The following is a 12,094-nucleotide window of genomic DNA, read 5'->3' as shown; positions in this document are numbered from 1 at the left end:
GTTCCACTTTTGTAAAGTTCAAAAACAGGCAAAAATAAGTAATATTATTAAGGGATAGACATACATACATACATATATATAGACACATATAGATATATATACATATATATAAACATATAGAGACATAGAGACATACATAGAGAGACATATACAGAGACATATATAGAGACATAAGGAGACATATATATAGAGACATACAGAGACAGAGACATATATATAGACATATAGAAAGAGACATATGTGTGTAAGACATATATGTATAAGACTATTTTTTAAAAAGAAATGAAAAATACATAATTAAGGCTAGTAGTATCCTTAGGTGAAAGACAGGAGGACGAAAAACAGAAGAGTTCACAAGATGGATGTGGATTCACAGATATATTTATTACTATGTTTTGAAACTCATATGCAATTTCTTAGTGTGCATTAAATATTTCATAACAATAAATGTAATGACTTTTGGAGAAATCACAAATGCAAAGTAGAAGTTACAAAATGTTAAGTATTTGATTTACAGTTAGTTAATTCCAAAATGTTGGTTAAAATAAAAAATTATGTTAAAAGTATTATAAAGGCACCTGGATGGCTCAGTCGGCTAAGTGTCCATCTCTTGGTTTCAACTCAGGTCATGATCTCATGAGTCATGGGTTTAAGCCCCCTTGTTGGGCTCTGCACTAACAGTATGGAGCCTGCTTGGGATTCTCTCTCTCTTCCTCCCTCTGCACCTCCCCTGCTCGCTGTCTTTAAAATAAACTTTTTTTAAAAAATAAAAATATTACAAATATCTGTTTTAAGTTAAAATACTTAACTATTCACTCACCATTTTTGTAGAATCAATTGGTCCACACACTGGAATTTACTTTAGACTTTGCCATGGCATTATTTTTCAGTGTATCTTTTATGATTGGCAGATTTACTTTTTAAAAAAAAATGTTTATTTTTGAGAGAAAGTGAGTGAGAATGTGTGCAAGACAGCAACCGGGGGAGGGGCAGAGAAAGGGAGGCAGAGGATACAAAGTGGGCTCCATCGACCACTGACAGCACAGAACCTGATGCTGGGCTCGAAATCACAAACCTTGAGATCCACCCAGGTGCTCCAGCATTTTTACTTTTTAATTCAATCAACCATTGTTGTTATTTAAGTGACAAATAATATTGGATACATATAGCTTTATAACTGCTATTTAGTGTTTTCTATTTACAATTATTTTTCTTAATTTTTTACATTTCTCATATTAAAGTTTTCACTAGTTCCGTCTCGCTCCTTCTGGGTTTGGAACCCATACGTTCTAATTCTATTCTTTTAGGGCAACTCAAATTTTTAATTTGCACACTTAATTCACAGCTTAATTAATCAACATGTCTGTCCTCCTTCTTCTGTGATAAAAGAACTGTAGAACATTTTATCTACCATCCTACATGCTGTTATCGGATAGTGTCCACCTAGTATTCAAAATTTTTTACAAACGCACAGGACCAACCAATCAGAACAGCAGGCAGTCCTTCTGCTGTGCCCAGGCACAGCGGAGAGTCAGGCGGAGGGAGGATCCCGGGGACTCTTGAGAGAGCTGACATGCTGTTCAAGAAGTGTGTGCTGGCTAAATATCAGCCTAGATGCTAACTTACTTTTTAAAGTTTTTTTTGTTTTTTTCTTTTATTTTTTTTTCTTTTATTTTTTCCAATGTTTATTTATTTTTGGGACAGAGAGAGACAGAGCATGAACGGGGGAGGGGCAGAGAGAGAGGGAGACACAGAATCGGAAACAGGCTCCAGGCTCAGAGCCATCAGCCCAGAGCCTGACGCGGGGCTCAAACTCCCAGACCGCGAGATCGTGACCTGGCTGAAGTTGGACGCTTAACCGACTGCGCCACCCAGGCGCCCCTGTTTTTTTCTTTTAATGTTTACCTTTTTTTGAGAGACAGTGCAAGCAGGGGAGAGGCAGAGACAGAGGGGGACAGAGGATCTGAAGCAGGCTCTGTGCTGACAGCAGAGAGCCCAATGCAGGGCTCAAACTCAGGAACCACGAGGTCACGACGTGAGCTGAAGCTGGACACTTAACCGACTAAGCAACACAGACACCCTGATGCCAACTTACTCTTCAATCTACACCTCCTTCCCTTGTCAAGAAAACTTTGTTATTATTATTATGACTAATTTATAGGCATTATTTAGATCTGCACAAGTGTTTGAATATTTTGTTGCTTCTTACATCCTAATCCTTCCTTCTAGATTTAATGTCCTTTTTACCAAAAGAAATTATTATTCTTTAGTAATTTCATGTTGGATCTATGAGTGGAGAACTCTCATTTTTTGTTTGAAAGTGTTTTCATTTTTACTCATGAATGACAGGTGAGCTGAGTCAAGAAGTCCAGACTGCGATTTCCATAGGTTGTTTCAAATAGGATATAAGATACATAGCTTATGTCATTCATTCATTCAAAGAAACCTTCAATTGCACCATGAAGAAGAGGATAAACTCTGAGTCTAAAAATGTTAGCATATGACAACTTTAGGTTTCAAAATCAACAAAATATGATAGTAAATATTTGACTGTATGCAGTGGAAAAAGAATGAACTTTGGAACCAGGCAGAACAGAGTTCAAATCCTGACTTTGACTCTTACCACTTGTGTGATTTTGTGCAAGTTAACTGACCTCTCTGGGATTCAGTTCCTCATGTGAAAAACAGGAAAAATATCATTTACATGAGGCGCTGGCAAGCTTTTCTACAGAAGGCCAGATAATAAATATTTTATTTAATATTTAAGCTTTGTGGGCCAATCTATGTTGAAACTACTCAATTCTGCTGTTATAGCACAAAAACAGACACTGATAATACTCTTCTGCCTGAAATACAGGAGGTAGTAAGAAATTAAATTTCCGTCTACAACCTTTTCCTCAACGTTTCTATGAAAGATATAAATAGCACATATAATAATTTCCATGGAGGAAATGAAGTCAAAAGCCCCATTAAGCAGAGGTAAAAGTGAAAATTTATACAGCTCCTTAGACTTCCAATTTCTAAACATTTAATCCCCTATACTTGTAACTACATTTGCTGGAATGCAAAAGATCTACATTTTCTAAAGCCTCAAGCAAATCAATCTCAAGGCCTCAATTTCCTAACCCTCAGTGTGATTCAATTAGCAATGTCTCTTCCATGTCCAAAATTTCAACTCCCTACAAAGGCACTCCAAAGTATTTTCTGAATGAAAAAGGTCATAAAAATGTATTTGTGCTTACCCTTATGCCGAACTATAACACTACGTTGAGGCTATGCAGCACAAAAATATGTTCCCTACTGCCCCACTGCAAAATTCAAATTAGTATCAGGTCAAAATAAGGTAGTAGGATTTTCTCAGTATGGACCTTCTTAATGCCTTGAGGAAAAAAATAAAAAAGGTACATCCATCCTTCTTGAAACAACAATATAAATGTCTGGGTGGGGGGTGGGGGGTGTGAGGGGGGTGGTGGGAATCAAATCCTGAAAGATTCCATGCCAGTCAGCTCTATTTTTAAATTGCTTACAAAAATCCTTGTTAACCTCATATTGACAGCAGTACCTTCTGAAAAGAGAACCAAATATTTTATTGTGTCTGACTAAACAGTATTTTTATTACATAAATTGTTAACATTTAAAAATACAGTTGCGATTTTTTCCCCCATAAAATACATTGCAAAAGAGGATAAGAACAAAATTTGACATTTGAAACATACTTCACAGCATTTAAATCCAGTGTGGCATATAAGTAATATAAGCATTTCATCCGTTCTGTAGTTTCCAAATTGTGGGGAACCATGTATTGAGCAAAGATCCGTTCAACAAGCAATCTACAAAAACAAAGAGAAGGTACTGTAATGACTTTTCTTAATGTATTGAATTTGTATATAAAATTCCAAAACATATAAAGAATATGTGTAAAAGAAGTTTCTGCTTTCAAAATGAAGATGAGATTTCCAAATCAAAGATTTCCTTCTGTAAGAAGAGGGGCCAAAAAATGATTTAGCTGGATGTGCTAGCAACATCCCTATACCCAGCTAAGATAACTACCTCTGCATGACAGTGAATGTGTAGCAGGGATTCAATTTCCTTATCTGAATAATAAAACGTTAAAAAAAAAAAAAACACCATGTCCTTCCAAGTGGCAAATTCTAAGCACCTCTAAGTTAAAATTATAAAGAAATTGTTAAGATTCTTCTTCTGAGTTTTTGCAGTAATCATCATGAAAAAAAGGCCTGGTTAAAAGTACAAAAAAAAAAGAACCAGCAACTCATAATAATGCAAATCTCCAGACAATGATGCTGCACACTCAAAACGTCTAAAAACTTCAACTTTATAAAAATAATAACTACGAAGTTTCTTTGATAATGTTAACATAAGACACCCAGTTTCTAGTTCCTATAACTCATAAAATTGTAAGATGGCCCACTGGTTCTTATTTTTCTCATTCTGATCTGTTATAGGCACTACCATCTGGATCTAGCAATTTAAAATAAATTCAATCAAGTGAAATCAATTCAGACTGCAAGCAGGAATCACAGATCTATTAACTACTAAATGCTTAGGATCCAAACAAGATCTAACTTTATGCTGCAATAGAAAAATACAAAGATTATATTCAGATAATGTGTTTCATATTAAATTATAACCTGTCTTTTTAGGCTTGAGTACAAACTTTTTTATTTTTTTTATTTTTTTTATTTTTGGGACAGAGACAGAGCATGAACGGGGGAGGGGCAGAGAGAGAGGGAGACACAGAAGCGGAAACAGGCTCCAGGCTCCGAGCCATCAGCCCAGAGCCTGACGCGGGGCTCAAACTCACGGACCGCGAGATCGTGACCTGGCTGAAGTCGGACGCTTAACCGACTGTGCCACCCAGGCGCCCCTTGAGTACAAACTTTTTATTAAAACTATCTATAATCCAAAGGGTTTATTTTCATTTATTTGAAAAAAATGTTATTTGAAAAATTACTTATGAAATAAAATTTAAATTACACACATTTCTACTTTTAAGTATTACTCTTCAAAAACAGTATACAAAAATGAACATAAAAGCTGTATCCATCCCTAAAGTCATATGTACCTTACTGCTTCATTTATGGCTTTGGTGGGAGGAAAACTAGTCACTATCTTTAATTTGCAGTAAAAACTGAGAAGAGAGTTTCAAGTTATAAAGAAAACAGTTTGCCTTAAACAGCGTTTCAACAACAGTTAAATACAACACAAACACCAGATATTTTACCCAGTGTCGTTAACTTACCGATCATCAATACTATTTTGATAATATATATGTAGCAGTTTGTCTTTGATCCATGAAATCTGTTTTGCAGCATCTTTTCCAGCTGCTGATTGTAAAGCATACTTCTTATAAATTTGGGCAAGTCCCATCATGGCTTCTTTGCGTACCCTCCACTTAAAGTAAAAACAAAAATGTTTTCTTATAATTTAAAAATGCTCCCATTATACTTCAGGAAAGTCTGTTTTCTTATTTTTAAGTTAGTTACTTTACACAGTACATTTTCCTCAATCCTCAGATACTGGATACCGATTTATAATGACTATGAAAAAAACACAACTATCATTTTAATATATTTACTATGAAAAGTACAGAGATATCAACATGTATAAAGAATTTTAATGTTTTAATATCTTAAACCCATTGCCTACACCTAAAAAATAAAAGTTAATCACAATCTACATAAAGTCACTTACAATTGGTGAGAGAAAACGTGTTACCAAATTTTAAAAGGCAAAGACTGAATGAATTGTGACCTATCCCTTATACACTTTTTCCAGTTTATGGTATATATTAATCATACTTCAATTAAAGGTACATGATGCTGGTTTTATCAAATGCTAAATATGAAGCCACTTGGTTCATTTTGTGTATTTGAGAATCAAGTTCAGGTGTAAAAGGAATGTATTCAACTATTTTTTTAAGTATTTATTTGCTATAGTATATCTAATACTGCTTATCTTGGAATGAGTTTATCCTTTAATTTTACACAAACACAGCACTACAATCAGGATGTCAGTAATGTTTAGAACTTCATGAAACTGCACAGATCAGATCATCCATTTTTTCTCCTTTGCAGTCTGTCATTCATAGTGATATTCTTCCCTTGGTTTATCTCATCCATCCACCAATATACATCAAAAGACTTACTCATAAAGTGGGAATTCAATTTATCTGTAGAAACTTCCTAATTCTCTATCTTAACTCTAATGCCCCAAACTGCTGCTTTAAGGAGAATTTAAAAGACAGAGTATATTCTAATACTACCAAGAACATAAATATATTCAATTACTTTTTGGTATCCAATTAATATTTATATGACTGAACCAAGTAGCCCTACAATGAATACAACATGATTATCAAAAATTATGTGCATATATGTGATCCCAACAACACAAAGACACTTAGTTTAAATTCCAAGTCTAACTAAGAGAAAGACTACTTGAATACTTAGAAGGCAGTTAGCCTACCATGATGCAAATCTCCTTTTCCTTCTTTACACCTTTTGGCCTTTTCATTAATACCCCTATGAAATATTCAATAAAGAAAAGTCTAAATTTATTAGTTAAAATAAGTTGTTCCAAATATCTATAGATTTGGAGGGAAAACCATGCAATTCCTGACCATCTGTACTTCACCCACAACCAGCATTATCAAAGTGAGCATTATTAAGTGAAGATGGCAAAATCAACCATATCAGCGACTATTAAAATGATGTAAAGTATTTACCTAAAGAAGCCAATGATTGCTGAGTGGAGCTAGTAGGTGCTCACTCAAGAAGAAAGGGTTTAGGATCACAGAAGATAAGCTAGAAGCATGCTGCTCTACTAGGTATAGCTTTACCAAGTTGAAAACGTGTTATTTTCTATTCCACAGAAATGATAATACCACCAGCTAAAGAACTATTAACTGATACCGATAGGAAAGGAAAAAGAAAAGAGAGCCAACAATATAAGAAAGCTGTGTCAGTTATTAAGGCCCTTTACAAGTCACTGATTAAAACTAGTGTCCAGGCTAAACACCTGACTACCATTTAGAGCCATCTCACTTTTAGAATGAGAATAAATAATCTCAACTTAAACTAACAAAATTTAATGTAACAAAAAATAAAACCTCATAAATATTAAAATGACCCCCTCAAAAAGGGTTAATTAATTACATTTAAATGTCTGTATTTTCAAATGAAATACTATTAAACTTCAAGTATTCAAAGTGAAAGCCTACTACGAATTATTATTCCTACTCACCCGTTTGTCTAACGTTCTTTCTCTCACAAAGTTAAGTAAGTGATCGTTGACCAGAAGAATATCCTTTTTAGCAGCTGTAACTATAGACACGATAACATCATGTCTAATAGCTTCCTCAGGGTCATGTGACCTCACTTTAAGATACTCTGAAAGATAAAATTTTATTGATTAAAATGGAACTTTAACAATTAAAATATTTTTAAAAGTTGTATAAAACAACAAAAGCAAAACCTAAGTAGAGGGTTCAATGTTTCAAGAAAATTAAGAGTAGTGGAGGGAGGGGAGTAGAAATGAAGGTCAGTCCTTCAGTCAAAATAGAGTAGTTTACATGCAACCAAGTAGGGTTGAGCAGCAGGGGAACAGGGTAGTGTATTAAGGAATTCCTAACCTCATTAACTAAACCATATAAATGAAGTAAGAAGTATAATAACTTTAAATATCTCACTTGTTTTTTGTTTCAATGTTTAAAATATTCAAGTCAAATGGACCTACTAGGAAAAGGCTAGAGTATTCACATTTCTATCCCTTAACTATGGAAAACCTAAGGTTTCTAAAAGAACAAAATTAAGATACCAGCCACCAAGAAACAGGATTATAGGAAATATCACAAGGCAAGTTCATCTGACTGAACTAAGAAAAGCCAAAAGGAACACAGAAGAAATTAAACATTTAACAATTAGGAGTGGCTGGAGGAAGATCTTAGAAGTCAAAAACATTGCAGTTCAGATCTGGCACTGAGAAAGCTGAAAGAAAAAATTAACACTCTTCAGTAATGCTACATGAGGCTTAAGAAAGAGATACTACAACTGAGCAAAAAACCCCAAACATTATTCAGCTTTTTCTTATAAGACCAGCAAGCTAAAATTTCATTGCTTGGATTTGGAGTAATACACATAGCCATGGCTATACGCAGCAAATAGTGCTTATGACTATAAATGGATTTACTTCCCTATAAATTGATAGTTTAGCAAATAATTACACTGCAAACACCTATAAAACCACTACCCTGGTCTTAAGCAATTTCACCTTAAGCATTCCCTAAAAGGAACTATTTCCAAAAATGAGAAAGACAATACGTTGCTTAAAAATAAATAAATAAATAGATAAATAAATAAATAAATAAATAAATAAATAAATAAATAAAGGGGCGCCCAGGTGATTAAGCATCCAACTTCGGCTCAGGTTGTGATCTTATGGTTCATGAGTTGGAGCCCCACACGGGGCCTGATGCTGTCAGCTCAGAGCGCAATTCAGATCATCTGTCCCCCGTCTCTCTGCCCCTCCCCCTCTCACACTCTCTCTCAAAAATAAAAAAAGTGAACATTAAAAACAAAAATAAAAACTTCTGAAGAAACAGAAATTTATTTACCTAACTCAATAAAAAAACTGCTTTTAGTATTGATTTCAAATGAAGTATGTAAAATAGATCAAGTTCACCTCCCCACCAAGATAAACACAGGAGTTTTAGCTTTCACAGTACTTGTTTCAAGGCCAACACATACCACTTTAGGTGTCACTAAAACAAAACCAATGACAACACCATCAATTTTAAGATGTGTCCCAATTTCCCTAAAACAAATTTTTCATATTAAGCAGGGTATATACAAGAGCTATTAAATTACAGATCTTAACTGTGCAGAGGAAGAGAACACAAAGGAGAAAGAAGAAATTCTCAGCATGACAAAGCAGCTGAGAATTTCTTCTTCACAATATGGCCATGTCCCTCAAAATGTAGCTGAAGGCACAACGATGAATATCAAACACACTGTAAATAAAGATAAACGTGAGTGTCTAACATACATTAATCTTAGCTCACTCCTGAAACCCTACGAAAACATCTTTTAAAAGAGACAAGTACAAAAGATCACAGCAAAAGAGATTTTTCAACAAAATTGTGACAGATGTATGACTTCTAAACAAAAGAAAAAGTTGAAATCCAAAAAGGAAAGAGATTAATAAATAAGCTTATTTCCAGGGTAGAAGAACCGTGGAAACACTGAGAAATTCAAGGCACCAAGGAATGAGAAAGGCACAGATAAAGAATGCTGTGAAATGAGAAATGGTTGAAAATGTGCATAAAAAGTACTGAGACTCCTAGATTTTTTCAGAGCTGTCTTTTAGTCAACTACAAAAATTAAAATGTACAGTTTATAGTGATACTGGCCTATCTCAAGATGCAAGAAAAATCTAAAATAAATAAGCTAACCTTACATAAGAGCTAGAAAAACAACAAAACCTAAACCCAGCAAAAAAAAAGGAAATAATATAGAGCAGAAATAAACAATAAAGAAACAAGAACAACAAAAATAGGACAGATCAATGAAACCAAGATCTGGTTCTTTGAGATGATCAAAATTGATAAAAACCTCTAAGCCAGACTCCCCACACACACACCAAAAAAAAGAAAAGAAAAAAGAGAGGACCCAAATAAATAAAATCATTAATGAAAGAGGAGAAATAACAACCAACAACCAATAACAATACAATTCTTAACAATTGTACCAGAATATTATGAAAATCCATATGCCAACAAACTAGACAACTTAGAAGAAATGGATAAATTCCTGCAAAAATCTAACCTACCAAAACTGAAGCCGGAAGAAACAGACAATTTGAACAGACCAATCAACAGCAATGAAATTGAATCAGTAATCAAAAAAATTCCCAAAAAACAAAAGTCCAGGACCAAACAGCTTTACAAATTCTACCAAACATTTAAAGAAGAGTTAATACCTTTTCTTCTATTTCAAAAAAACTATTTCAAAAAAAAAAAACTATTTCAAAAACAAAAACAAAAACAAAAACAAAATAAAACAAAAAAAAAAAAAAACCAGAAGAGGAAGGACAATTTCCAAATTCATCCTATAAGGCCAGTACCACCCTGATATCAAAACCAGATAAAGATACCACAAAAAAAGGAACTACGGGCCCGTGTCTCTAATGAATATAGATGCAAAAATCCTCAACAAAATATTAGCAAACTGAATCCAACCATGTATTAAAAAAAATCATACCCCACAATTAAGTGGGATTTATTCTTGGGATACAAGGGTGGGTCAATATTCACAAAACAATCAACCTGATATATCACATCAATAGGAAAAAGGATAAAAACCATATAATCATTTCAATAGATACAGAAAAAAAGCACTCAACAAAGTACAACATGCATTTATGATAAAAATCCTCTACAAAGTAGGTCTAGAAGGAACATACCACAATATGGTAAAGCCCTTATATGAAAAACCCACAGCCAACATCATACTCCATGGTAAAAACTGAGTTTTACCCCTAAAGTCAGGAACAAGACTAAGATGTCCACTTTCACTTTTATTCAATATAGTACTGAAAGTCCTTGCCAAAGCAATTAGACAACATAAAGAAATAAAAGGCATCCAAAAGGATAAGAAAAAAGTAAAACATTTACTATCTGAAGATACAATACTATACATAGAAAACTCTGAAGACTCTACCAAAAAACTACCAGACCTGATCAATGAATTTAGTAAAGACACAGGATACAAAATCATTGTACAGAAATCTAGTAGCATTACTGTACACTAATAATGAAGCAGCATAAAATGAAATAAAACAATTGCATTTACAATTCCACCAAAAACAATAAATTATCTAGGAATAAACTTAACCAAAGAGATCAAAGACCCGTACTCTCAAAGCTATAAACACTGGGGCACCTTGGTGGCTCAGTCAACTGAGCATCCATTTCTTGATTTAAGCTCAGGTCATGATCCCAGGGTCGTGGGATCAAGCCCCTCATCAGGCTCTGTGCTGAGTGTGAGGCCTGCCTGGGATTCTCTCTCTCCCCCTCTACTCCTCTCCCCCACTCACATGGGTGTGCGCTCTCTCATTCTCTCTAAAAAATTAAATAAATAAATAAATAAAACACTGATGAAAGAAATTCAGGACAACACATAAAAATGGGAAGACATTCCATGCTCATGGTTAAAAGAACTAATATTGTTAAAATGTCTATACTACCCAAAGAAATGTACAGATTTAATGCAATACCTATCAAAATATCAACAGCATTTTTCACAGAACTAGAACAAACAATCCTAAAATGTGCATGAAACCACAAAAGACCTCAAATAGCCAAAGCAATCTTGAAAAATAAAAACAAAGCTGGAGGTATCATAATTCAGGATTTCAAGTTATATTACAAAGCAGTAGTAATTAAAACAGTATGGTACTGGCATAAAAATAAACATACAGATCAACGGAACAGAAAACCCAGAAATAAACCCACAATTATATGGTCAATTAATCTTCAACAAAGAAGGAATGAATATACAATAGAAAAATGTCTGTGCAACAAATGGTGCTGGGAAAACTGGACAGTACATGCAAAAGAATGTATCTGGACTACTTTCTTTCACCATACACAAAAATAAACTCAAAATGGACTAAAGATCTAAATGTGAGACCTGAAACCATGTAAGTCCTTGAAGAGAGCACAGGTAGTAATTTCTCTGACATTGGCCATAACAACAGTTTTCTAGATATGTCTCCTGAGGCAAGGGAAACAAAAGGAAAAATAAACTATTGGGACTACATCAAAATTAAAAGCTTCTGTGCAGCAAAGAAAACCACCAAAAAAACTAAAAGACAGCATATGGAATGGGAGAAGATATTGGCAAATGATATATGTGATAAAGGGTTAGTATCCAAAATACAGAAAGAACTGATATAACTCAACACTATAAAAAACAAACAATCCAATTAAATAATGGACAGGACACATGAACAGACATTTTTCCAAAGAAGACAAACAAATGGCCAACAGACACATGACAAGATTCTCCTCATCACT

The 12,094-nt window shown here is 34.1% G+C and overlaps 1 protein-coding gene across 6 annotated transcripts in view; it reads right to left on the bottom strand.

Moving 5' to 3' along the window:
- The window catches only part of PDS5B (PDS5 cohesin associated factor B), a 195,900-nt gene that overhangs the window by 82,299 nt on the left and 101,507 nt on the right, over positions 1-12,094 (bottom strand). For all 6 annotated transcript variants that reach the window (XM_023250592.2, XM_023250593.2, XM_023250605.2 and 3 more), the window contains exons 11-13: positions 7,264-7,409; positions 5,261-5,412; positions 3,717-3,830 (exon numbers count right to left, since the gene is read on the bottom strand). In XM_023250592.2, the coding sequence (XP_023106360.1) occupies positions 3,717-3,830; positions 5,261-5,412; positions 7,264-7,409 (412 nt within the window). The remainder of the gene's footprint in view (positions 1-3,716; positions 3,831-5,260; positions 5,413-7,263; positions 7,410-12,094) is intronic.

The sequence above is a fragment of the Felis catus genome, chromosome A1 (genome assembly GCF_018350175.1).
Source record: "Felis catus isolate Fca126 chromosome A1, F.catus_Fca126_mat1.0, whole genome shotgun sequence".
Taxonomy (NCBI): Eukaryota; Metazoa; Chordata; class Mammalia; order Carnivora; family Felidae; genus Felis; species Felis catus.
The sequence above is the reverse complement of the archived record's forward strand: the minus strand, read 5'-3'. Positions and strand labels throughout refer to the sequence as shown.